The sequence below is a fragment of the Nycticebus coucang genome, chromosome 10, assembly GCF_027406575.1.
Source record: "Nycticebus coucang isolate mNycCou1 chromosome 10, mNycCou1.pri, whole genome shotgun sequence".
Lineage (NCBI taxonomy): Eukaryota > Metazoa > Chordata > Mammalia > Primates > Lorisidae > Nycticebus > Nycticebus coucang.
This window is the reverse complement of record NC_069789.1, coordinates 132684805-132711406: the sequence shown is the minus strand read 5'-3', so window position 1 is coordinate 132711406 and position 26602 is coordinate 132684805. Positions and strand designations below refer to the sequence as shown.

The 26602-nt window shown below is 56.3% G+C and overlaps 2 protein-coding genes across 2 annotated transcripts in view; both read left to right on the top strand.

Moving 5' to 3' along the window:
- Positions 1–11278: 11278 nt before the first annotated feature.
- On the top strand, positions 11279–13094 carry LOC128596630 (uncharacterized). The gene is made up of 4 exons (XM_053606191.1): positions 11279–11517; positions 11669–11772; positions 11894–12403; positions 12801–13094. Exons 1-4 carry the CDS (start codon positions 11279–11281, stop codon positions 13028–13030), a joined length of 1083 nt encoding a protein of 360 aa, XP_053462166.1. The 3' UTR covers positions 13031–13094.
- A 2-nt stretch (positions 13095–13096) lies between these two features.
- The window catches only part of VSTM2B (V-set and transmembrane domain containing 2B), a 30708-nt gene continuing 17202 nt past the window's right edge, over positions 13097–26602 (top strand). Inside the window, exons 1-3 of the mRNA XM_053605206.1 lie at positions 13097–13401; positions 13994–14178; positions 16394–16865. Coding sequence (XP_053461181.1) covers positions 13320–13401; positions 13994–14178; positions 16394–16865 — 739 coding nt within the window. The 5' untranslated portion in view covers positions 13097–13319. The remainder of the gene's footprint in view (positions 13402–13993; positions 14179–16393; positions 16866–26602) is intronic.

The following is a 26602-nucleotide window of genomic DNA, read 5'->3' as shown; positions in this document are numbered from 1 at the left end:
CAGGAAACAGAGCATGCCCAGTGAGCTGCCTGGGCTAGAAGGTCAAGGTGAGGACAGAGAGTGCACCTTAAACTTGAGGACACTGAGGTGGCTCTGTTCAGTGACTGAGCAGGTGGAAGCCAGGCTGAGAGGCCAGTGGACAGGGGAAGGAACACAGAGGTGACACACTTATCCAGGCATCTGGGAGGTCTTGCTGGGGAGAGGAGGGGAGGCAGATGGGCAGGGCCCTCTGTTGGCCTCTGAAGAAAGGTCTGAGAATGAGACAAGCCTTCCATCCTCCCCATTTTGGGATCCTCGAGCTCAAGAGCAAGGGCCAAGTGGGCAGTGCAGAGACCTATGGGCAGAAACTGGGTCCAGTTCCGGCTTCTTCCTGCATTGAGCTTGGTCTCCTGGTCTGTGAAGGTATCTGATGCACCAGGTTGCCACGGGGGTGAAAGGAGAACCTGGAAGCCTGAGGTGCACCTGCCGCATGTCCCCTACTCCAGAGCGTGTCCCCCCATACACGCCTTCCTCACAGCCAGCACCACCTTTGACTATTTCTGGGCTCAAATGCTCCAGGGTCCGAAACAAGCAAGAAGGCAATTTGAACCCCAGGAAAGAAAATAAAGCCAGATTCAGAGATTAATATCGTCACCCAAACTCAAAATAGATGGAAAAGTCAGGTGAGTCTGAAAAGTCCATGGGAGTCATAGTACATAGGTACCCCAAGGTCCACAAGCATCCCCACAGCTGGCCCCAACCCTCTGTCACCACAGAGATTTCAAGTAAGGCCAGGAAGAGAAAGGGCGAGAACATAGCCCACCAGGGCCCTCTGGCTGGGTGTCACCTCTAGGGTCCTGCCCAGGGGTCACAGCTGGGGTGCAGGAAGAGGTCTGGAGACCCAAGCATGCTAAACAGACCTGGACCCCCCCAGGGACCACACCCAGCCCACAGACCCGGCAAGGTTTATTTTGACAGTAAAACCAACACACAAAAAATTAGTGCATAAAAACCTGTGCTCCAGCTTCATCTGAAACACTGGAACATCTGGCCACACAGGCCTGCATTCTACATGGCAGCAGTGGGCCAGGGTTGAGCAGTGCCCACCCTGTCACCCCCCAGCATCCCACAGACCTGCCCCTCTACTCCTTTACATGTCTGCCTGGCCCCTGTAGGCCTGCAAATCCTGGCCTCTAAGGAGATCTTGGAGGCAGCCTTCCCAGCAGCAGGGGTGGGGAGGGAGCCCCCAGGCTGCTCAGGCAGGCTGGCCCCTCTTTTGAGCTAGGGCAAGGCCTGGGGGCAGGTCTTTCTGGCCACACTGACCCTGCCTGGTGTGGAAGGGGAGGGGTCACTCCTTCCCTCAAGTCCAGCTCTGCAGGGCAAGGGACTGCTCTGAGGAATGAGGCAGGGAGGTAGGTCGGCCCAGGTTCATAATCCCAAAAGAAAAAACATGCCCTTAGAAAGAGAGGAGGGGAAGGAAAGATGGGAGGGGAAAGACAGGAGAGCGGGGAGAAGAAGGGAGGAAAGAAGGGGACAGGGAGGGGATAGGGACAGGGAGAGAAAAGGGGAGGAGAGGGCCAATTTCAAGAGCAGAGTTCTGAGTTTCCTGTTCTCCTTCATGGGAGAGGCAGCCAGCAGCTTAGCATGCACACACACCATCTGTGCACACACAGCGGCCTACATACACATGCACACTCCGTGTGCACGCACACATCTGCACACATACCATCTGCACATATGCACATCGTCACACACACCTGTGTGGTCCGCTCACACCAGGCACCCCGTCCACATGTGGTGGTGCTGCCTACCCCAGACACACACACCTCTGCATACACACTGTGCCCCTTGCCTGTGTCCTGAGAGTACACCCCTGGGATTCCAGCTCCTGGAAGAAAGGGTTAGTGACAGAAGCCTGGGGGGTCCATTTGTAGAGAGTTGTCTGCACCAGATTGTCTCCAGCCCAGGAACAGCCCAGAGATAGGGAGGCAGGTGTCAACCCTCTGGGTTTCCTCGGTAGGATCTGCCTCTGGCTCTCTTACCATAAGAGACCACCCAGCCCTACTTCCCGTGCCCATCCCTCTTCCCTTAGCTGGGGCACCCAGGTCCTGCTCTGTCCACCTCCCAGGCAGCTGGGCTCTGGAAGGCACGCTGCGCCCCCGGTGCCTCTTGCCACAGTACAGGCCCGTGGCACTGCTGTATTCACATGGAGCCAACCTTTCAATGCAAAGAAGAAGGACCCCTGAGCCCACCAGGGTCCCCCTCATGTAGGTCTGCCTTCCACTAGTGCCCCTAAGCCAGCCGTTCACTCAGCAAGTGCCCCCAGAGTCTTGCCAGGCTCAGTTGAGTCTCTGGATATCACCTCTCTAAAGTGGCATGGGACCAGCTCCAAACTTGACAACAATTCTCACACCCATTCCCCTGCTCGCAAGCACCCCGATCCTGAAAAGCACTGAACAGTGGGTCTACCACTCACTATGAAGGCAGGGAGCCCAGCCGAAGTCAGGACAGGGCACAGGCCAGTGAGGTCCAGCACTGCGGTGCTCCCAAAACACAGACCCTCATTCAGTAGATTTGGGGGGGGGATGACAGTTTGAAAAAATTACTGTGAAAAAATAAGTTAGGTCTGAAGCATCAAAGACATTCTGCAAATAAAACCAGAGGCATTTTGTGGCTGATGGTTGCTGCGTTTAAACCCCAGGTGCCCCAGCCCAGGGGAGCAGCCGTAGGTCTACCCAATGCTGGGCTCTGGGGGGAAGGGGACGTGGCTGCCGCCTGTGCACAGGGCTGTGCAGCCCCCGGCTCCCCAGGCACTGTGACCTTTCCTCAACTTCGGACAGGAACACTAATCTACCATCACTCCACACCGGCCTTGATTGGATCAAAATCCCATCGGAAAATGGGGGAAAAGGCAATAAAACCTCCAGAATTGATATTAAACCACTGACATTTCACAAACCAAGCGGTGCTGGCAGCTGCCAGTCTACCAGCAGGAGGAACTCGGAGGGGTAAGTCAGGCGTGAAGGTCACGCAGCTCCAGGGAGCTCCTCCCCGGCCTCGGCGTCAGCACCAAGGGGAGCAGAGGCCCAGATGGCCACGCCGGCCTGCTCGGGAGAGGGCAGGAGCCCCCATGTGACCACCCTGTCCCTCAGGCCCCTGTTTTTGCCCAAGTGTGTCTTCTCCAGCTGGGCAGATAAACTGACCTCCAGGGCTGCCCAGATCTGATGAGGCTCTGACACCAAAGAGGATGTTAAATCCTGAGTTCGTGTCTGTCGTCTGACCCTGACCCTGTACCTACTGCAGCCCCCCTGCAGGGGCCGCCACCCAGGATGAGACCGGGACAGGCCGAGGGTCCTTTGGGAGAAGGTGCCCATGCCTGACAACTCACCAGGCACCATGCAGCCTTCTCAGCTTCCTGCCAGTGAGGCATCCAAGCTGGTAAGAGGATGAACTAGGCACAGCCACTGTCCTAGGAGGGCTCTGAGCAAGCATCTTTTTCTCTAGGTGACACCACTGGGCAGAAGCAGGGGAGCGGGCTACAGCAAGGCCAGGTCCCGGACCACCACCCTGAGTACCCTGACTCTCACATGGATGGTGAGTCTCCGGAGTCCACCAACTCCAGACGCAGACCCAAGTGTGCGCGGAGAGCTGGCCCTGAGGGGTAGGCATGAGGCCAAAGCTCCATCCAGTACTCCAGCCCTCCAGAAGCCACTCCAGAGGCAGCAAATCCTGCTGTTTCCCTCCCCCGACACCCCGCCAACAACAATGGCAGACACCCCTACTTAGCATGCTTTCCTGCTGAGCCCAGCCTTGGCCTCAGAGATACCACCTGATGGTACTTCACCTGTGATAAAAGTAGGTCTGGGCCTTCCCGGAATAGGGGCTCAAAGCCAGACATAAGGGCTGCTCTCTGCATAGGAACAAAAATCAAGGAGGCCACAGAGAAGGCAGGACCCTAAGGAAGGGCTTCTGCAGGGAGACAGGGTCCAGAGGGTGGGAGTCAACTGGAAGACCCAGGTGGATAGGCCTGATGTGACAGCTCAGACCACCTGGTGACTGGGGACTGTGAAGTGGGACAGAGCCATCATCCCCAGCCCACATGTGGAGCTCCATGGCTGATGGTTGCTGCGTTTAAACCCCAGGTGCCCCAGCCCAGGGGAGCAGCCGTAGGGGCAGAGGTGAGGCTTGGTGGTGAGGCTTCCGCTAGACCTGCAGGAGCCACTCAGCCTGTGAGAGCCTCCCCTCGCCCTTCAGAGTCACCACTAGGGTGTGGAGGGGAGCCTCCTGAGGGCCTCCCGCTGGCCCTGGGCCCACCTGAGGATCCTGTCTGGTCAGACACTTCTAGGTGTTGGCCCAGAGAGATAATGAACCTTAAGATTCTGGATCTGGAGCCATCCTTGAGCATGACTGTCATCTCCAGAGCTGTCCCTGGAATCCAGAAATTCAGGGGACACAGGACCAGGCTCACTGACATCCATCTTCCCTGCAACAACGCACAAAGCTTCTTCCTGGATGTCAGCCCGTTACCCCCACAGCAGCCCTGAGAGGAGGGGAGCCCAGAGCCCTCTGAGCAGAAAAGCAAGGCTCTACGTGGAGGAGAGACAGCCGAGACCCCAGAGGCACCACTGTATACAGGCCTCTGTTGCCCGAGGCCCTGTGCTCATGCTGGTTTCGGGATGACAGGAGGCCAACTCTGCAGAAGGCTGGTCAGTTACACCGAGAACAAGGCCCCCACAGATGCCACTGCCCCCCAAAGCATCTCCATTGGAACCACGAAACAGCGACCTGTCAAAAGGGATGACTTTGCCATGGGTCTGGAGAAAGCATAGGAGCCAGAGCCCTGACCCCCTGGCCAGCTCTGTGTTTTCTAATCACCATCCTCACCATTAAGGTGAAGGAAGCGCATGGGGAAATAACAGAGCTTATCTCAAACAGATCGATCCACCCAGATCCATCTGGTCCCGGCCTCTTAATTCTCCATAATGTCAAAGCAATTTTTGGTTAAGTATACAGTCTGTCCTCTACTAAATTAAACTAATAGATCTAGTGGGAAATAAAACCCCAAGTGTATTGAGAATATTAAAAATAAAAAAAAAAAACTCTCCATGGGTCTGGAAGATTTATTTTGGCAAATGATTAAATAACACACAGGCTATAATGAAATCCAGTCAGGGGTTCTGAGTCTCCCCTCCCAAGCACCCAGGCAGTGCCCTGAAATGCCCCCACTACATCCTCACCACACCAAAGCCAGCCAGGGTGTAGACCGCACCCCAGGTACTGAGCGATCAGCTCTCAAAATCAACCCCCCATTCACCCTGGGCAGTCAGCTATGCCAGGACACCCTTCCCTTAGGTGAGGAAACTGAGGCTCAGAAAGGACAAAGCAAGGCTGGGATCTGAGCCGTTATCCACCTGCCATGGGAGCCCCGGACACCAGGCTACTCCGCTCTGCCTTGCTTTGCTCAGACACACAGCTCAGGCCATGAGGCGCTCAGAGATGGTGTCTGGAATCTGCCAACCAAATCCAGAGCTTAGCACCTAAGGAGGGCCAAGGAACCATGAGGTGGGCAAGGCACTCTTCCCGTCCCCCCAGAACTCGGGCACCCAGAAACCCTCACATCTTCACTGTTGTGAGTGGGCGGCTGCTTGCCAGGGCCAGCTCTGAAGGCAAGGGGGTGGACAGCAAAGGCTGGAGAGACATGAGGACTTGGTAAATGGTCTCTCCTCGGAGCTGGGTCCCCATAAGGAAGGGTCCGTGGCAACCCCCTTGCTCCTGTTCCCAGCCCCTCCCTCCATGGGACTGCCAGCATCCCAGCCACATCATGCTGCCATCAGGGTCAGATGGTCTCCTTATCACCAAGTCCAGAGCCCCAGCCTGTCCTGTCCCTCAACTCCAGCTGATGATCATGTTGTCCTGGAGTCCTCTCTTCAGCCCAGCATGGTCCCCATGCTGCCCACACACAGCAGCCACTCACTTGGGATTCTGGCACACCCTGACCCCATCCCTTCCAACCCTGTGGGAGTTCTCTGCACTCACAGCTGAGCTCAGGAAGGCTTTCCAGGTGAGGGCCACCTCTCGCCTCTCCAAACACCCCCTGTTAGGGCCAGGCTTACTGTGTGTCCATCTGCTTCTCCGTCAGGCTCTGAGCCCCAGGACCAGGGTCACATCAGCACCACCTCTGAGCACAGAGATCTTCACTGTGGCCACAAGGCCCGGGTGCCCTCGCCCTGCCTGCCTGGCATTACCACCCTCTGTGCCTCAGTCACCATACTCTGCCCCTCTCCTCCCAGCAGACCCTCCATGGCTCTGCATCTGCTGAATCTAAAGCACCCAGGTCTTTGTGACCCCTCCAGACCTTTCCTGAGAGCTAGTATTACCGAGTGTGTGTATGTGCATGTGTGCATGTGGGCCTGTGGGCAAGTGTGTATGTGTGTGGGCATGTGTGTGCATATGAGCAAGTGTGTGTGTGTGTGTGTGTGCGCGCGCGTGTGCACGTGTAGGCATGGGTGGGCTGTTTCCTCTTTGGGGCTTCTGCTGTCTCTGCCTACTCCTGGGCTCCAGTGCAGACTCCGTGCAGGCAGGAGCCTTATCTAGCTCACTGCAGTATCCCCAGCACCAGACACACTGTAAACTGGTGCCCAGAGCTGTGTGCTGTGTAAAGGGATGGTCAGGTCCTCAGGATTTATTGAATAAACGTTTGAGGTGAAGTGGGCTCTGCCTGGAGCTCCTCCCGCATCATTCCTTTCTCTAGAATTTCCTGGAGCCCAATCAATCCTGCCTCTGACAAGCAAACAAACAGCTCCAGGCTCTGGGGACCCAGAGTGACGACACGGACACAGCAGTGACTAGCCAGACCCCAGGGCCTGGAAGCTGTGAGTCCTCTCCCTGCTGCTGGCCAAGACCAGCTGACCACAAGCCAAGCTGCTCTGCCCAGTGCACACGAGCAGGGGCAGGCCACCCCTCTGATGGTCCTGGAGGCTGGTGAGGGCAGAGGGAATCACTGGCCTCTCAGAGGCACTTTAAAAAGTGCCGGGCGGCGGCTGTGGCTCAGTGAGCAGGGCGCCGGCCCCATATGCCAAGGGTGGCGGGTTCAAACCCAGCCCCGGCCAAACTGCAACAACAACAAAAAAAATAGCCGGGCGTTGTGGTGGGCGCCTGTAGTCCCAGCTACTCGGGAGGCTGAGGCAGGAGAATTGCCTAAGCCCAGGAGTTGGAGGTTGCTGTGAGCTGTGTGAGGCCACGGCACTCTACTGAGGGCAATAAAGTGAAACACTGTCTCTACAAAAAAAAAAAAAAAAAGTGCCATTTAAAAAGCCTGCCCAGCCTCGCCTCTCATGAAAGCTCCCTTAAATTACAGCCCTACGTGAATGTTGTTCCTGGAACTCACTTTCAAAATTTATTTATTTTAATGCTCAGTTCCTCTTGGAGTTTGAATTTCTGTATTCTTATCTCGGCCGACCTTTCCTGTCCTCTCTCTACCGTATACAGCAACATTGATTTTGGGTAATGTATTTTGATTTTAAGATGCAGCCCATCCATAAACTTTGCTATCGATAATCCCAGCACACTCTGTGTACCTGACGGCTAACGGAAAATATCAGATTTATAGGGGCTTTTATTACCGGCCAGTTTAGTCATTCACTTACTGTCAGCAGCCCTGCTGTCCTCCCCCTGGAAGCTGGCAGTCTAAGCTGGCACAGAGGTGGGGCAGAAGAAGGAAAAAGGAATCCCAGTGTGAGCCATTCCACTTTCTTCCACTCCATCTTAGGGGCACTGGATCATCCAGTCCCTGTCCACCAAGCTGGGCACACACAAGGCCACGCCCCTGCCCCTCACTGACCTGACCTGTGCCCTTGGAGGGGAGCCTTTCTGAGCCAGACTTCAGACCTTTCTCCCCTGACACTGACAGGAGGTGAATGACTAAACTGGCCGGTAATAAAAGCCCCTATAAATCTGATATTTTTCTGTTAGCCGTCAGGTACACAGAGTGTGCTGGGATTATCGATAGCAAAGTTTATGGATGGGCTGCATCTTAAAATCAAAATACATTACCCAAAATCGATGTTGCTGTATACGGTAGAGAGAGGACAGGAAAGGTCGGCCGAGATAAGAATACAGAAATTCAAACTCCAAGAGGAACTGAGCATTAAAATAAATAAATTTTGAAAGTGAGTTCCAGGAACAACATTCACTTAAGGCTATAATTTAAAGGAGCTTTCATGAGAGGCTGGGCAGGCTTTTTAAATGGCACTTTTTAAAGTGCCTCTGAGAGTCCAGTGATTCCATCCACGAAATGGCATTGATGAGCGTGGTACACCCCAACCCGCAGTGTGATAATAACAGCTCCCAATGCAAGCCTCATGCACAGCCAACCGGGTTGGCAGGTCAGGTAAACCGAGGCCCACTGGCAACCTTACAGGTGGGTTCGCCTCCAGGTCTCTCACACAGCGGCATTTCAGGGAGGGAAGGGACAACCTTGTCAGGATCCACTGATGAGCAAATAGGACTAGAAACAGAATAGTCGTGAAATGCCCTCCCACGTCCATCAGCAGGAAACCTGCTTCACTTCACACACCTAAACTCATTCTAAACAGAGTATCTTTGTAGGAGCCTGAGGGAAACTCACAGTTGGTCAGGCTGAATGGCTGTGTCCTCAGAGATAAGCCCAGCTTCTCCCTTTGGGAGAAGAAACATTCACGCTCCATCTGTAGACACCCTCTGTAGAGCCTCCAACTCAGAGATTACTCACGTCCCATGAGGACAAAGTGAGAAGGAAACAGCTCCCAGCCAGGCATTGGCTGTCCTCTGGCTTCAGCTTAATTTTTTTTTTTTTTGTAGAGACAGTCTCACTTCACCGCCCTCGGTAGAGTGCCATGACATCACAGGACTCACAGCAACCTCTAGCTCTTGAGCTTACGCGATTCTCTTGCCTCAGCCTCCCAAGCAGCTGGGACTACAGGCGCCCGCCACAACGTTCGGCTATTTTTTGGTTGCAGTTTGGCCGGGGCTGAGTTTGAACCCACCACCCTCGGTATATGGGGCCAGCGCCCTACTCACTGAGCACAGGCACCGCCTCAACTTTTTTTTTTATCTCACAGCACACTTGAACCTATAGTTAAACTTTTGCAGCACACATAAATTATGTTAATCAAAAAAGAATAAAGAAAAGATTGTACTTACTGTGCTTTGAACTTTTTTTGAAAATAATTTAATGAATGATCTTTAAAAAATTTTTCAGCACACCTAAGATTCTCTCATGGCACACCAGTTAAAAACTGAACTAGGCTTGGTGCCCCTAACTCAGTGCGTAGGGCTCCAGCCACATACACCGGGGCTGGCAGATTCGAATCTGGCTGGGGTCAGCTAAAACAACAATGACATTTACAAAAAAAAAAAAAATAGCTGGGTGTTGAGGCAGGCGCCTATAGTCCCAGCTACTTGGGAGGCTGAGGCAATAGAATTGCTTAAGTCTAAGAGATTGAAGTTACTGTGAGCTGTGACATCACAGCACTCTACTGAGGGCAACATAGCGAGACTCTGCCTCAAAAAAAAAAAAAAAAAGAAAGAAAGAAAGAAAAAGAAAATCACTGAACTAGATAAAGCCATAAGTCAAAGAGACAAAAGTCACTGCCCTGCCCACCGGGAAACCTCCAGCAAAGGGGGGACAAAATGCGGCTGTGTTCCCAACAGCGCTCCGAGCTCAGTATTTATTGTGCCCTAACTCTGAGTCAGGCCTAGCTGCAAGTTAAAGACACAGGGGAAAAGATTTGGCCCCTGTCTCACAGCCTACAGGGGGAGGCAGAAAGTAGAAAAAACGCTTTCAAGACAGAGCTGAACAGGCAAAGGAGAGACTGCACATTTATCTCAGGCTGTTCCTGGCAGCTGTCAGTCAAGGCAGGGGCCTTGCTTTCTACACCAACTCCAGGTATGGGGAGCAGAGTCTTGCCTGGAGGAGAAAAGAGTTGGGTACTTTGGCTGGGATCTAGGACCCCAAAATAAAACAGACCTGGGCTGAAGCTTCACCTGGCTACTTACTAGCTGTGTGACCTTGGGCAAATTCCATAAGCTCCCTGAGCTTCAGCCACTTCATCCATAAAATTATGCAAAATCAGGCAGTGCCTGTGGCTCAAAGGAGTAGGGCGCGGGCCCCATATACCGGAGGTGGTGGGTTCAAACCCAGCCCTGGCCAAAAACTGCAAAAAAAAAAAAATTATGCAAAATCACAGTGTGCACCCCTCAGAGTTGTTACAGGAGTAGATGAGCTCTTTCATTTACTCCAAATATTTCCTGAGCTCATGTCCTATGCTAGACCCTGTTCTAGGTGTATCTAGAGATACAGTGGGGAACAAAGCAAGCAAAGCATTTTATAGATCTTGAACAAGAAACATGCTAAATAAGGATATTGTACCATATGGCTGGAAGGCGGTTAGGGCAAGGGAGAAAAGGAAAAGGAAAGCCTGCTGAGGGCCTGGGAGGGCTGGATGGTCCAAGTGGACCTCAAGGAGAAGGTGGCTTCAAAAGCCAGAACATCAGGGAGTTAGCTAAGCAATATCTCAGGGGAGGAGAAAATCAGCCGGATGGTGCAGCTGGTGCAAGGGCCCTGGGGTAGGAGCGTGCCCAGCGTGCTGCACTGTAGGAAAGACAAGTGTGGCTAGAGGACTGTGAGCCAGGGAAAAGGAGGAAACAGAGGCAGAGGGGCAAGACCGATCATTTGACTTTGTCAGACCCTGCAAGACCACTGGTGTTTACACTGAGTGAAACAAGAGCCACCGCCAGGTTTTCATAGCACAAGAGTGATCCAATTTCTGTGAGAAAAATCTCAGTTGTCACACTAAGAGTTAATGCAAGCAAAAGTGTGTAACCAATGTCTAGCACATGAGAAGCACGTGAAAACATGCTATCACTCTTCTTAACAATACCAGCTCATGCAGTCAGTAGGCAGGAAACACTTCACCCCACAAGGGGGCACAGGGTGCAGGAGGCCCACGAACCTCAACAGTAACCAAGCTGTAACTCCTGATGGTTGGAGGAATTCTCTCCTGCACATCCCAGATCACTGGGCATTAGCCTCTACTTGGAGCTGGTATCAGGAAAGGACACCGCTGCCTGCCCCAGGCGGCTGCACAGTGGGCTAGCTCCTGCCATCAGAACCCTGCTAGGAATCGCTGGCCAAATGAAATCTCTCCTGGAATCCCACAGCAGTCCTGAGTCTGTGAGGCACAGCGCAAGTCTGCCCTCTCCCTTCAGAAGTTGAAGACAGCAATGGGCTCCTGCAGGGTTTTACATCCAAAGGGGTGCAATGGTGTTTCTAAGGGCAGGTGGAATTTTTACGGAAAAGCTCCTGGCCAGGGCTGATGAAGTGACAGAGCTGGCGTTCTTCCCAGAGAGGAACTCCAAGGAAAGCAAAAGGTCCTACACATTCTCCCCGTTCCTAGCTGGGGACCTAGGCAAACAAGGCTTAATAAATGAGAAACAGCTGTCCAGGGAGCCTGAGCGACCCTCTCCATATGTAAAGAAACTGAAACCCACGGGTAGTAGGTAAGAGGGCGCTGCCCTGGGACACTTGCACCCCCCTGGTGAAGAGGACTTGAGGACCAGGCTTCTCTGAGGCTGTGTCGGCGACAAACCTGGGCCAAGTGGTTGCTGGAAAGTATTTTCCCTCCCGGTTTCCTGCTCCTCGGCTCCGCAGGAACCCTCTGGCGATGCCTGGGGAGGTTGGTGAGCAGGGAAGGCAGACACGTGAATCCACCGCGCTGCCCTACCCCAACCTCAGCTCAGAGGTGGGGCGCAGGGGTAGGGACAGAGATACTGAATGTCACCGGCTGGAAAATCCCGCAGGAAGGGAAAGAGGAGAGTCCCACAGCTCGGCGCGCCTAGTACTATGTACGGGTCTGAACCACTTGTGCATCTCCAGGTTCAGGGACCACGCTGCGCTTTCTCAGAGGGTTTGGACGGAAGCAGGCTCCGGTGAAGGCTGGGGCAGGTACCGGGGTGCAGGGTCTGCCAGGACAGGGGTGGGTTCCAGAGGCGTGTAGACTCAAGCTCCACCTGCGGCCGCCTCGGGGATCCCCCTTTGCACCAAGTAAAGAGGCGGCCGCCACCAGCAAAGAGCGCGAGGAGACGCAGGGACTCCGCCCCCGCCCGGAAAACCTCCCGGGCCCTGAGTCGTGCCCAGAGCTCCCCACCCCACCCTCTGCCTCTGCTGTCACTCACGGCCGCCGCTGGCTCGCTCGCCTCAGGCACCTGCTCGCAGGGCGCTGGGCGGGCGCTCACTTTTTGCTCCCATACCGCAGACTCCCAGCATCGCCGCCGTCACCCAGCCTCGTCCCCGGCCCGGCACAGAGTTCCGCCCTTTTCAGGGCCACCCGCCCGCCATGGTCCGGGCCTGGGCCAAAGAGCAGTGCAGCTCAGTACCCAAACTGGGGTAAGGAGTTAAGGGCTGGGAACTGCAGAAAGGACCACGGAACACGCTGGGGAACCGGATGAGCGGCCGTCTTGAGCGATGGAGGCTGGGAAGATGCCAGGGAGAGTTTGGGTGGGAGGACCCCCAACCAAAGCTGGTGCGGGGAGGGGCGGCGCGATCCAACTGGAGAGATGGTGGTCCTGGGAGCGACCCCCGCGGGGAGAGGGGGCGCTCTCCCGGGCGGGGGCCGTGCGGGCCGTGGCAGGAGAGAGGAGGGCGGGGGTGATGCAGCTGCGGAGGCGTCCAGCCACTGACCGCCCCCTCTCTCCTCTCCCCTCCCCCTCTCCCCGCCTCTCTCCGGCTCCGGGGCCGCCACGCCGGATCCGCTCTCTCCACGCCACGCTGGGTCGGACGCCAGGTCTGCGCGCCGCGGCTGAGCGCCCACTCGCCTTGCGGAGGGAGCCGCGGAGAAACCCACGGGGGTGGCGGCGGGAGAACTCCGCGAGAGCCGAAGGAGGTGGCAGTCGGGTGCGGAACCAGGAGGAGACCAGGAGGGAGAAGCTCGTGGCTCCGAGGCGCGCACTCCCTTTGCTAGGGATGGGTCCCGCTGCGGCCCGGCCCCTGCCCGGCCCGCCGGGCAGAGACTGACACGCGAACCCCCATCGTCCGGGGGTCACTGGACAGAAGGAGGCACTGACGGATCGCCAGTAGCCTCCCGCGCACCCCACGTAGCGCCCCCCGCCGGAGCCGCGCCAGGCAAACCGGCGAGGGAGCCGGGCTGATTGGCGGCCGCCGGCGGCCAGGGGAGGGGGCGCCGTGCGGGGCCATGGCAGGCTCCGAGGCGTCCTAGCCGGAGCCGGAGCCGGATCGGAGCCCACGCTGCCGCCGCCGCCTCTCAGCGCTCGGGCCCCCGCCGCCGCCGCGCCCCCCGCGGGAGATGGAACAGCGGAACCGGCTCGGTGCCCTCGGATACCTGCCGCCTCTGCTGCTGCTCGCCCTGCTGCTCTTCGCGGCCGACGGTGAGCGCGGGAACTCTACTGCCGCGGTGGGCTCGGGGGTCCTTCGGGGGCCACTGCAGCCAGCCTGCGCCGGCCTCCACGGAGGAGGAAGAGAAGGGGGAGGCTCCGCGGTCTCCAGCAATCCCGGGGTGCAGCCCTGGCCCGGAGGGGTTGGGGGAGGAGAGCAGTGGAGGGTCGCCGCAGCTGCGGCGCCCGCGCCGGAGTCGTTCGGAGTCCGGCCAGGGCTCCGACTGCGGAGATGAGGCTGCGGGGAGCGAGAGTTGGCGTCCCCAGGCCGGCTCTGGCCCTCGGCCCCGCGCGGGTAAGAAGCATGAGCCGCCCCTACCGCCCCGCCCGATCCAGAGGAAAGCAGGCTACAGCCGGCGGCCCCGGTCCCTGCTGCGGCCCTGCAGCTGCTCCACCGAACTTTGCTAGCGCCTCGGCCCTGGGCCACGGAGTGGCTGGGGTGGGGGGTGGGGAGGAAGGGCGGCGGGGAGGGCGGCACAAGGCCAGCAAGCTGGGTACAGACCGCTTCGCCAAGCGGTGCTTCAGGCCCCTGCCCTGCAGCTGGTCACGCCTCTCTCTCTCTCCCTCCCCACCCCGCCGCCCCCAGCTACATTCACTGAAGTCCCCAAAGATGTGACAGTACGGGAGGGAGACGACATCGAAATGCCCTGCGCGTTCCGGGCCAGCGGAGCCACCTCGTATTCGCTGGAGATTCAGTGGTGGTATCTCAAGGAGCCGCCCCGGGAGCTGCTGCACGAGCTGGCGCTCAGCGTGCCGGGCGCCCGGAGCAAGGTAACCTGCCGCCCACGCGGTGCCGGCGCACACCGGGCTCCGGCCGGGGCTGCAAGGGTTACCCCAGGCGGCAGGCAGCTGGGTTCACGGTCGCAGGGCGCCGCCGCGTGGTGCATGCAGCCCATCCTCCACTCTTGCATCCTTACAGCGCCTTTAAAGTCCGTGGCTGTTACCCCCAAACCCTGTCCATTCTATGGACAGTTTCCCTTCTCCCACCTCCTCCCGGAACTCCATTCACACCTCGCCCCTAAAAGGCCACACCTCGTTCAGTTCCCCTGCTCTTACTTGCTTGCTGGCTGTGAGCACAGCTTCTAATGGGTGCTGGGTGCTGAGGGACCGATTGGTCCCACTAGACTGTCCCCTCTGCCACTTTGGGGGTCCCCAGGGCTCCTCAAGGCTGCATCCCGAGGCCCGCAGAGAACTGGGTACAGGGTTCAGGTCACCTCTGGCTCTCACAGGAACAGAGGGGCAGCTTCCCTGTAGCTGAAAACAGGCCCACGCTGCCTCATAACCCATGTTCCCTTACACACAACCCTGGCAGGCGCTCCCCAGGGTCCCACCAGAGTTACTGCTCATGTCTCCCACTGGGTCCTGTCCAAACCGACCCCTCCGTCCAGTTTTTCGTGGCTCCAAGTTAGTAATTGTAGGAATGAGGCAAGAAATGAGAGTTCTTCGGGAGGAGGGAGGAAAGGGCCTTCCTTCCCACCCTAATGCAGTCCGCTCTCTCCTCTTGGGCCGGCAGGTGTGTGCCAGGGCATTTCTTAGGCAGGTCACTATCCTAGTTCCAAACCCCCCTTCCTTCCGAGTAAACTCCTGTAAATTCAGGCGCCCTTTGTACCCTAACCCTGGCACCCCGGGCGGTTTGGGGAGCCCCAGTCCTCCTGCGCAGGGTCCCCTTGCCTTAAAGGCGGATCTGAAGCCTGAAGGCTGCGAGCCTGACGTCTCTTTCTCCCTCTTTGCATTTTAGGTAACAAATAAGGATGCAACTAAAATCAGCGTAAGTGTGGCGCCGGCGCGGGCGGCGGGTGACCCCTTCCGGCCGCCTCGCGCTCCGCAGCCTCCCCCCGCACCCCCTCCCCGCATCCCCGCTCCGCCCCTTTAGAGAGCCGCGGCGGCCGTGCAGCGCTGGGCCAAGCTCTCAGCCTCTCCTTGCCGGCTGCTTGGCGTGTCGGGGCGCCATCTGTCGCCCGTAGCCGGGCCCGGGTTCTCTGTGCAAATCGAGGGTTCAAGGCCTGAATCCTCTAACTGGGCTCGTGGCTTACCTGTAAAACTCCTTCGTAGGACCGCGCGCCTGCTCGCCTCCCCTCCTCAGGCCTTTCTCCTCGCTCCGGGAGCGCGCGGCTGCTCGCGACCGGCGCTCCAGCTTCCCGCCCCGCCCGGCACACGCGCCCCGGCGGCCCCTTCGCTGCAGCCCTCTCCTGGCCCCGCTGCGGGTCTGGGTGTTGGGTGTGGTAGACTGCGAGGGGGGCGGGTCAAGGGGCTGCTGACTGGCAGGGGACGCGCACAAGCTTTCCCAGCTACAGCGTGGAAGTTTAAGGGCCCGGTTTAGAGGTGAAGGCCCCCTGGGTGCTTCGTGAGAGCTGCGCTCAGAGAGGTCCCTTCCCCAAGTCTCCAATAGGGCGCAGGGGACGAGCGCTTTGTCTGGGGGCTTCGGGCGACCACGTGGCCAGGCGGTTCGCAGAGAGTAGCAGGAAGTCTGATGGCAGCTTCAGCGTCGCCAGCCCCCTGGGGGGGGGGATTAGCTGTGAAGGGCGCAGATCAGGAACAGAGTGGCTTTCCGTAGGACATGACTCAGGCCCTCCAAGTTCTAAAGAGAACGTAGGGCGGGAAAGTGCGGAGCCCCTGAGGCAGTTGGAGCGCGGGAAGGATGAGGGACGTGCCAGTGAATAGGAGGCCCACCTGGGATTTCTTGAAGGTTCAGGAGGGAAGAAGGAGGGATGGATTCTGCCATTTCCTTTGGGAAAACTACAGGAAGACACAAAGCGTTGTTTTGCGCGGGCTAAGAGGACACGAGATGGGGCGTGTGGTTAAAATGATGCGTAACTGAGGACACAATACAATGGGCAGGCGACCCGTGTCCAAGCACCGAGGAGACAAGGGGTGAAAGTTAAGCTGGATCGCAATGGTGGGGTCCAGGAAGAGTGGGGGCGCCGCGCTGACCAGAGGGCAGGTTTCGGGGCCGCCCGGCACGGCCTCTAACCCGCCTCTCTTGCAGACCGTGCGCGTCCAGGGCAACGACATCTCACACCGGCTTCGGCTGTCGGCCGTGCGGCTGCAGGACGAGGGCGTGTACGAGTGCCGCGTGTCTGACTACAGCGACGACGACACGCAGGAGCACAAGGCCCAGGCGCTGCTGCGCGTGCTCTCGCGCTTCGCGCCGCCCAACATGCAGGCCGCCGAGGCTGTGTCGCACATCCAGAGCAGCGGCCCGCGTCGCCACAGCGCCGCCAGCGCTGCCAACGCCTACAGCGCGGGCGCCGCGAGCCGCACCACCTCCGAGCCCCGCCAGGGCGACAAGAGCCCGCCGCCCTGGAGCCCTCCCGCCGCCCTCGGTCCTGAAGTCCCCGAAGCCACCGCCGCCTCTGCAGCCCACACAGCCACCACCACTGTCGCAGCTGCTGCTGCTGCTTCGTCAGCGTCACCGCCACTGGGCCAGGCGGTCCTCCTGCGCCAGAGGCACGGCTCGGGTAAGGGGGCGCGCACGCGCGGGATTGGGGGGGTGGGGACGGGGGCGGGGCCCGGGAGGACGCCGGGGCTGGCTCTCCGCGGAGGAGCCGCCCGCTCGGGTCACGTGCATGCGCATACTCCGCCCGAGTTAAGTCGAGTGAGCCAGGGGGTGTTCGACCCAGTGCGCTCTGTACCTGCTGCTTCTCTGTGGTCTCTGTTGGCCTTGGAAAGGTTCATGATGTGTACTTGTGAATACGGGGCTGCCCCTGGGTACACTCGAGGCTGGGGTGTGGCCAGAAGACCTCTCTTGGTTGTCTCTTGGACCTTGAGGACTGAGCTCTGACGGTGAGAGTGGGCCAGCTTCACCGACAGTCCTGGGGAGAGACTAACCCCAGGTGGCATCTGGTGGAGGACGGCGACGCCGTGACAATGCTGTGTGGCTCTGTGTGGGTTGCTGTGGGCTTGGCTCCGTTGAACAGACAGGCTTTGTCCAGGCCGGGGTGGATGGGCATGGCTGTGTGGCCGCCACTCTTTGGCTAAGGGCGGTGAGGTCCTTGGTACCTTCTATAAATCATACAGCTCCAGCAGCTCCCCCTGCTGGGGGACCTAAGCCATGCCTAGGAGGGTGCCCAGAGGTTAGGGTCTACTTTCCTAGGGAGGCCAGAGGCTGGGCAGCCAGGATTTGGGGGAAAGATACGGGAAAGCAGAAGGTGAAGGAAATGGCCTGACCGCCCCCAGGCAGCTCTGGGGTAGGGGTTTTAGAGGGTGGAAAGGCCTCCTGCCCAGTGTGCCCCTCCTGAGACAATCCCCACCCCTCTGTCACTCAGAGATGCGCCCAGCTCCAGTGCTCACTGGCTGTGTCTGATTTTAAGCAGGTGGTTCCCTCCCTGAACCCTCCCCTCTGTTGGCTTTGAAGCAGACTCCCACAGACAGTGTCTCTCCTGGTCTTAAAGTACTGGAGGGCTTCATTCTGGGACAGTTGCATGTGAGGCCTCCCAAATGTGGGGAGAACACTGGTCCACTCCTACACTAATAGCTCTCAGACTGCTGCCAGCGGAGGGTGTAGGGCTCCTGGGCTAGCCTGCTGAATCCCAGGTGACAGGCCTTCCTATTACTGTGTTACGCCCGATCTGGCTGATTCTCAAGGCCTCAAACAGCTGAGACCCACCTGTCTGTCCTAAACACCTGTTCAGTTATGCTTCTCATTCAGTTACGCCCACTGTGGGGACCTCTTCATGTGTCAGGCTAAGGGCTGGAGCTGGAGGCCCCACAAGACTTTCCCTCAGGCTATAGGGGGATCAGCTAGGACCTGCCAGATATCTCCCTCCCAAACAGGCACAGGCTCCCCTACCTGGCTCAGACCTTTCCACTCCCATATGAATTTAAGGCAATGCTAGGTGCTGTGACAAACCCCAAAATGTCAGTGGCTTGACACAATTCAAATTTATGCTTGTTCACATCAAATACTGCCCTGGAGGGCCAGGTGCAGTGTGTCACACCTGTAATCCCAGCACTCTGGGAGGCTAAGGCGAGTGGATTGCCTGAGCTCACAGGTTCAAGACCAGGCTGAGCCAGTGAGACCTCGTCTCTAAAAAATAGCCAGGCGTTGTGGCAAGAGAATCGCTTGAGCCTAAGAGCTTGAGGTTGCTGTGAGCTATGACACCCCAGCACTCTATGCAGGGCAACAAAATGAGACTTTGTCTCCAGAAAACAAACCAAAAAAAAAGTTCTGCCCTGCAGTGGGCCGCATGGTGGCCATCTTCCATGCATTCCATCCCGTCATCCAGGGATCTAGGCTGACAAACTCTCTACCAGCTTCAACAAGTGCCCTCCAAAGTCACTCTGGGAATCAACATACAAGCAAGGGATGGAAGCAGCCCTTCCCACCCCAGCCCTTCCCACCCCAGTTCTCTGAGAGAATAAGAATGCCCCAAGCCAGACACTCATATGCAACTCTGAACCATTTTCTTTCTTATGCATTTATAATAACCCTACCCATGCATCATTCCTGGGAGATTGAGAAAATAGCCACACAGATCACTTTGGAGGGGCTTAATTCTCTTGGAGAAAAGCTGGTGTAGAGAATGGCAAGGCTGGTTTTTAAGGCCGAGAAGTGGTAAATATGCCTCTGCCCTCATCCAATGACCAAAGCTCAGTCACGAGGTCTAACACATGCATGGCAGGCTGGAAAATGTAGGTTGTGGGAGTGGCACCTGCATTCAGCCTCCTCTCTCCACAGTGGAAGGGGCATCAGTCCTCCTAGTGCAGCGCACAACTGAGTAGGTGTGCTGGGAGCGTGCTTACTGAGCGACTGGCTTAATTTATTAATGGTTGGTGAAGGGAAGACCCTTCCACCCTATCTCTTGAGCCCCAGCAAGTAAACGTGTGTCACAGGGTGGAATATACCTGTGGAATGTTCTCCAGACCATGAGTAGAATGGCAAAGTGGAAGCCTATACGTGAGTCGCGTCTCTGTCACTTACCAGCTCCGTGTCTTTGGGCAAGTGAGTTAACATCTCTGAGCCATCTGTAAAACTACAGGGTAGTCCCTGACCACAGAGGGAGCCTGGATTGGAAACTGTTGTGCATATATGTTCTTTATTCTCACCACGGCCATTAGCTGTTCTGGCTGAAGAGGAGGGGTGGGGAAAACAAAACTGGCAGTTGGAAGCCAACTATGGGGGGCCTTGAATGCCAAGGGAAATCTGGTCTGATTAAAGGATTTGGGCAAGGAAGAGCCATGTGAGAGAGACCTTTGAGAGTGAACTTGACAGTGCCCACAAAATGATAACAAGGCCAAGTTCATGAGTGCATTCCTGCTTGAATCTCCCTCTTCCCCTCGCCAGAGCCTGACCCCTGAGCACAAGCTAAGCTTACCTGACTGCCTGGCATAGCCAGCCAGATCTCCAGTCTCTGTGCTGGCCACAGGGGTGAATAAGAGAGGGGCATATTTGAGGGCATTTCACCCTCACAGCAGGAAACCCATCCTAGAAAGTGGGATGGACAATGAAGATGCGAAGGTCCTCGGGTCAGCCAAATTCTGACAGCACAGTGCTCAGGGCCATCCCAGCAGGACACGTCCTAGCCTCAGCACAGAAGGTTAATGCCCATGTAGCTCAGGGAAGCAGCCAAGACTGAGGGATCCTCTCTGCCTTCTCTGGAGTGGGGGGCAGTGTTCACTGTCACCCAGAATGGACAGCCAGCTGCCTTCCAGCAGAGCTCACAGGGCAATGCCACTGGGAGAGGGCCATGGTGGCCCCTGAGATGCCTGTCACCCGCTAACTTTTGCCAGTTCCTGTTCAGTGTAGACACTTCAGACAACGCCTCAAGTATCTCTCCAGCCCTCCTTTGGCATGCCCACAAGGTTGATGGCCATGTCCCCTCCTCTCCAGGCAGCACTCTTAGGAAAGTCACTTCTCTGTGGCATCTCTGTGTTGCACTCTGGGCATGGAGAAGGGGATTACTGACCTCCAGTTCACAAGCACACCCTAATGGCCTCAATCCCAAGGAGGATATGATGTCCAGTTTTGTGTCCCATCTTGCTTTAGCCACTCAAGGCTACCCAGGCTGTGGACTGTCAGTGGAGTGAGGCCTGCAGACTGTTTGGGATGGTGGGCATGAATAGCCTTCCTGTAGGAGACATCACCAAGCAGTTCCCTGAGCTCGGCTGCCAGCACTGGGTCCCACCAAGCCTCCCTGGAGGTGGCCGGCCAGACCATTGAGCCATCAGCAGTGGGAGCTGGGGAGGGAGCTCAAGGCAGGCAGCTTCAGGCCTGGTGTCCTCACCTCCAGGTTCTCAGCAGCTCACTGGGGAGGGCTGCAGAAAGGACTGTTGCCTCTTGAGTAACAGGCAGGAGTGTTTGCAGAGTATATCAATCTGGGTGCTGGCAGAGGAAGATGGCACATCCAAATAGGGTCACTGAGGGGAGTTGGTGGAAAATATTTATGGTGTGGACAAGACCAGGGCAGCAGTAGAGGGTGAGTATAGGTCTCTGGGCTGGCAGTAGCAGGAGCCATTAGCACCCCCAGCCTACAGGAGCAAGGGAAGGAGCAGTTAGCAGAACCTGGAGAGGGCAGCTACATGAGAGGGCTGCCTGACAGGTGGCCTCAGGGGTGGGACACAGCCAGCTCCCAGTGACCTCACAAGGACATCACTCTTCTGCATTCTGTTCCCGGCAGGGCCCAAACCTCCATTCCCATTAGCCAAACCCTCCCTTGAGCTGAGGGTGGGGCTCTGGGCGATGCAGTCTATGAAGGACAGCCCCTAGGGTCTCCAAGCAGCATGGAGGGGGCGGCGGGCTGGGGGAGCTACAGAGTCTAATCCCAGGCCTGGGTGTCTAGTGAACAGATTCTGGCTGTTTCAGACTGGTGATTTCTGGGGTGATTCCCAGCCCATCTCACCAGACAGTCCCCTGTTAAGTTATTGCTCCTGGAAGGAAGTCAGAAAGAGGTCTCATTTTTATTTTTAAGTGAGACCTTAGTGATGCCAGGAAGTGGGCGGGAGGGCCTTACTCCATTTAGCTTCTACACAGCCAAGCAAGCAACCCCTTTCCATACCCCATATGTGCCCAATTCAGCCAAATACATATTTGTGCTAAAAGTTTATGTGCAAAAACTCATTCATTTCACGTCTCATTTATCAGGAGACATTTTGGTATTTGTGCTTAAAAATCAGCATGGACTGGACTAGCAAAGGCAGGGTGGGCATAGGAGGCCGGGCCCCTTCTAGCCACATGCGCAAATCTGTCTCCTAATTAATCTGAACACTGACCCATTTTTCATGCACACTTTGTTGCTGGTTGCCATTTCTGGAAAAAGAAAACAAAACAGAGTATCTTCCAGACAAACATTTCTAAAAGGGCAGGGCACCACAGTGAAGCTGAGAGTGGCCTCAAAATAATCTGATTTGCAACTGAATGGCTTGTGTGCTGGCAAGAGGTTCCCCTCTGTAGGGACCTCGGGGAGCATATCTGTGGCATGTGAACCTTTAATTACCCTCAGGACTCTGGCTCCAAGGAGAGGCGCCGTGGCCCCCACAGCGCCGGCTGCATGTGGCAAGCTGCTGCACGGTGTCCGCACAGAGAGCTGGCTGTCAGTATTTCAATTAGTAATGAGAGAAAGACAGCCAAGGCCATGGGTGTGACGGCTTTAGAGAGGCTGTTACTGCCGGGAGCCATCAAGGGGGAGCATCCTTGGGTGTCACCATGGCAACCATAAACCATGACCAAAAGAGGCTGTGGGTAAGGTGGAGACACCTCTGCATCCCAGCCCATGCCCTGGTGGATGACGAAGCTGGCAGAAACCGTAGCAGTGTGACCCTGGAGAATCACAGTGCAGCAGAGAGTCTCCAACTGCACCAGCCGGGCTAGGGACCTGTGGAGCAGGCTGTGGAGGTTGTCACCTGGTCCCCCATCTCCCTGGACCATCAGGGGCCCTCAAAACCATGTTCTTAAATAAGCCACTCTTTCCTCAAGCTCTGATGTGATGTGAGAATCATAATTAAGGAGAAAATAAATCTGGCAAACGATATCCCAGAGAAGAGAGGGCGAGGCTTTCTCAGCATCCTGAAAGAAATCAAAGGGTTTCATAAAGGAAATGGCTGAGCCCCACAGCTGGAGAGAGACGCCCTTGGCGTCCCTGACAGTGGCAATCTCGTGCGATTATCAGCAGCCTGGCATTCTCTCTCTCATCAGCCAGTCACTGGGGGGGCTGCTGGGACCCAGCCCCAAGTTTGCTATGAGTGAGAAACCATGTCTAGAGTAGTTAGGGCGCCCGGATGATTCCAGGACACAGCAGTCTGTGACAGAGAAAGTCCCCAGTGTGGGCAGACCTGATTGAGCTGAGGCCGTCAGGAAAGTCTTCCTGCAGGCAGCATGTGATTTCTGCTTGAAAGAAGCACCTTGGACTGACGTGCTCCCAGGTCAATCCTGGGGAAGTTTCCAGATGCCTCCCCACCCTGTGTTCTGGGAATTGAAAAGGTCACACCAGACAGAGTGTCCTTTGTCTTGTCACTGTGTGGTCAGACGGCTCACTGTGCTGCCATCCTCTCAGCGTCAGAGAGACCCCCATTCAAGGATGAAACAGCTACTCTTGGATTATAATCATGATAAACAAAAGTATTTGCCTTCTACTATGCAACTGCTGTTGGGCCATGCTCACCTCTCACCGCTGTCCCTCCTTCTGCTATTCTCTGTAACAACTCCTGCCTCACTTCATCCCTCCAGAGGACACAGCCGCCTCCCTGTGCTCTTACCCGGAGCCCAGACCCCTTCCCCAGCTGGCCTGGCTGCCCCCAAGAGAAGAACCGAGAGCCAGCCTTTCTAAATGTCACTGGGATCTAGCCCCCACGAGGAACATTAAGCACTCCAGGTGCACATCTTCAAAGCTGTGAATATTAAGGATTCCCTGAGCATCCGTGAGGATAAATGAGGTCAAGTGCTTTGGTAATATAATATTGATTAGTGCTGCTCAGCATGGACAGTGGCAAGGGCTTGGCTGTGGTCTAAACCCCTGAGCTTTGTGGAAGGTGCCAGCCTGGTTTTAAGACATTGTTGTAGCACAGGGGGAGAAAAAGTATATCTTTTTTATTCCCCCATGTTTTGCTGACTGTTAGCAGACATCTCTGGGAGACTCACATCTAAAGCAATGAGAAGTTTCTCTTTGTCTTAGGGAAGGGCTGCGGGAAAGTTTGAGAGGGTGAGTAAACAGGCCCTCCCCTGGAGCTCCTGATCCCCACCTGTTCCTTATGAAGGATGACAAGCCTCCTGGCCTGCAAAGGCGCTTCTGGAAAATCAGTCTGCCTGGCGGTGGCTTTGGTCTCGGGGAAGATGTGCTATAAATACCAAGATGAATTACCCAATTTGGTCTCCTCTGGCTTAGGGTTCAGCTGCAGTGGAGCAGCAAGTGATGGAGGTGGCTGCCGGAACCACTCAGCGACAGCGGCACCCTGGGTGGCTGGCCAGCTCGTGAGCACAGCCCAGGGCCTTGCTCCCAACCTCGTCCTCCGCAGAGGGGTCTGTCCCCTGATGGCAGTCCCAGGTGGAGATGGCTCAAGAAGATATGGGCGGTTCTGTTGTCATTATGGGCTGCTCTGTGGGCTGAATGTGAAAAGTCCTTGGACTGTCTCCCGTTGGCTCTGGGTTTTATGGTTTAGGAGGAGGATTTGGGGGACCTGGTGTCACCACAAAAGAAGAAGCCAAAGTGGACATTTCAGAAGCTCTTTGCCTCCCACCACCTGTTCTTCCACACCCACGGGCCCTGCTCCGTCCAGCTCAGAAGTGACCGGCTTCCCAGAAGGGCCACGAAGAGAGACAGACCACTCAGTGGCCCATGGAGGCTGATTGTTGACAAGGCACCTGCTAAGAGTGCACAGGTGGCACCTGATGCCCATTAGGGAGCAAGGCCGACAGAGTGGCCTAGCAGGTCAAAAGCCACCCATTCTGGTGGAAAAACCAGAGCAAACCCTAGGGGAGGCGGAGGACAGTTCTAGGGTAGTTATACTCATCCTCATTCCCAAACAACTGCTTCGGCCTTCCCTTCCCCACCCCCGACATTTTGAAGGTCCCTCGCTGTTGAGCTAACTGGCTCGGAGGGGAGCCAGGGTTTGAATGCCCACAAATACTCCCAATGTCTGGGCCTTACAGAGCTCCGGCCACCCAGAAATCGCAACATGCGCCTGGGCCTTCTCACCCTTCATGCCCGAAGTACTGTGCATCACATTTTCCAGAAGCATTTGACTGCCAGAATGCAAATCCTGAGTCCATCACACCCCACTCCCCGCGTGCACATTCCCTCACCTGTTGTCATTGTATGGTACCAGCCTCCACGCCACACAGTGTGCTTGGCAAGGTCAGAGGAGATAATCATGGAAGGATGGTAACTTAGCCCAGAGCCTGGCCCCTAGAAAGTGCTGCCTGGATGCTGGCTCTTGTTAGCGGTATTGTTTGTGAGAATGGCATGAATTGTCCAGGGTGGTCAAATAAGTTGGACAGGGAGCTTTGACCTGAGGCTCCCCTCGTGAGCCCACTCTCCCTTCCGCGCACACTATGAGCATCCTGGAGCTGCAGCTGATGGAGCTGCTGGGACTTGGAAACAGAAAGTGCCATGAGATTACAGGTGCTCAGAGCGTTGCTATTTTTACAGCTTCTCTCTCTGTGCCATTTCAAAGGAGAAAGGTAGAAAATGGGGTGGTACCATGTCCTCCCTCATCCTTGCCTGGTTGGAACTATTTTCCGTGAGTCGGGGGCTCCTCAGTGACCAAGAGCGCCTTCATCATGGTTTCTCATGGTGGTCTGCCTGCAAGCGAAACCACCACATTCAGCCACGTGCCTGAAGGCTGTGGAGAGGCACACCTGCGCTGTGCCCTGTCTGCTTTGCTATTACAAGCTTCTGTTGGTGGAGAGGGGCGTTGTAACGAGAGGACACAGCCAGCACCCTTTGGTCAGCCAGAAAGCCTAGCTCTCAGGAGAGGGTGGTGGTTGCAGCAGCAGCAGACAACTGTGACTCCATGGAAGAAGAAAGGGGACAGAAGAAAGCCTCCTCCCTGTTTCAGGTAGCCAAAGGGCCTCCAGGGCAGACCTAGATTCATCGGAGGTGCCTGGGGCATCCCTCAGGAATAAGCATGTGAGGTGATGGAGCCAGGGTGCAGGCTGTTAGGCTCCAGGTGTGCACCAGATGGGCTCCTGAATTTCCCTTTTAATGTTTATGTTCCACCCACCCTTCCCCACTGTGGTTCACCATACTGGATGATTGCCAGAAAAGAGGCAAGAATAATTTAAGACAGAGATTCCCCTCTAGCGTTGCTGGGAGTATGAACAGGCTGCAGGCAGGGCCAGGAGGCCAGCACAAAGTGTGCACTGTGAACTCACCGCAGAGGTCTACCCACCTGGAATCAGATAGCTCCAAAGTCAAACACCCTCCCCTGGCCCACTGCCCAGCTCCCCTTGGGAGAAAGGCATGGTTTTCGTTAAACCCAGAAAGCCCAGCTGCAAAGACACTCCTGTATGGTGACTTCTGCTGCACTGATTCTCCTGCAAATGCCACTACCCAGAGGAAGGATCTTTAATAAACCCAGGGAAAGGGAGATGACATCACATCGGGCTCAGTCTGTTGCTGGGGGTGGGGGTTCCTGACCAGCTATATCTGGTCTGACCCAAGCCAAGGGCAGGTAGACCCAGGCCCTGCCTCAGGGAGAAGCTCATGGTCTAGCCATGGTGGGCAGACCACGCAGCAGGTGCTCTGAACAGGAACTCAGGGCTCAGCTGGGGCACAAATGGGGACCAGCACAAGGGGGCCAGGGTGTACTGGTAGATGGAAGGAAGGATCCCCTGACTCTGCAGCCAAGGGAGCCTCTTCCACCCTGGGCACCCAGAGGGTCCTTGCAGCTCAGAGTCTTGGAGTCAACATCTGGCTGAGTACCCATTCAGACTGATGCTCCTGGAGGGCAGTCCTGCTTGTTTCTTATTTCTGTATCCCTACTATCCCACATTCATTGGGCCTGGTGCTAGTTCATTCATGCATGCATGCATCTAACAAATGTCCATGGAGCCTCTTTTATCGTGCAGAAGCAGTTCTAGTCACTGAGGACACAATGTGAGATTTAATGAGATCCTAAGTCTGAAAGAGGGAGAGACAGATCCAACAGTCACATAGCAAGTGAGATTTGCAGCCATGGCTGGTTCTCTAAAGGAGAGACCCATGGGCCACTGGAGCTAAAAATAAGGGGAAGGATCCCCCAGAAAGTGACCTAGGAGGCATAA

Excerpts from the sequence above, each read along its gene's own strand:
- LOC128596630 (XM_053606191.1), top strand. The coding sequence starts at position 11,279 with ATGGTGTTTCTAAGGGCAGGTGGAATTTTTACGGAAAAGCTCCTGGCC. Across the intron at positions 11,773-11,893 it reads CTCAGAGGTGGGGCGCAGGG|GTTCAGGGACCACGCTGCGC; the intron begins GTAGGGACAGAG and ends GTGCATCTCCAG. Across the intron at positions 12,404-12,800 it reads AGCTCAGTACCCAAACTGGG|GTCTGCGCGCCGCGGCTGAG; the intron begins GTAAGGAGTTAA and ends GTCGGACGCCAG.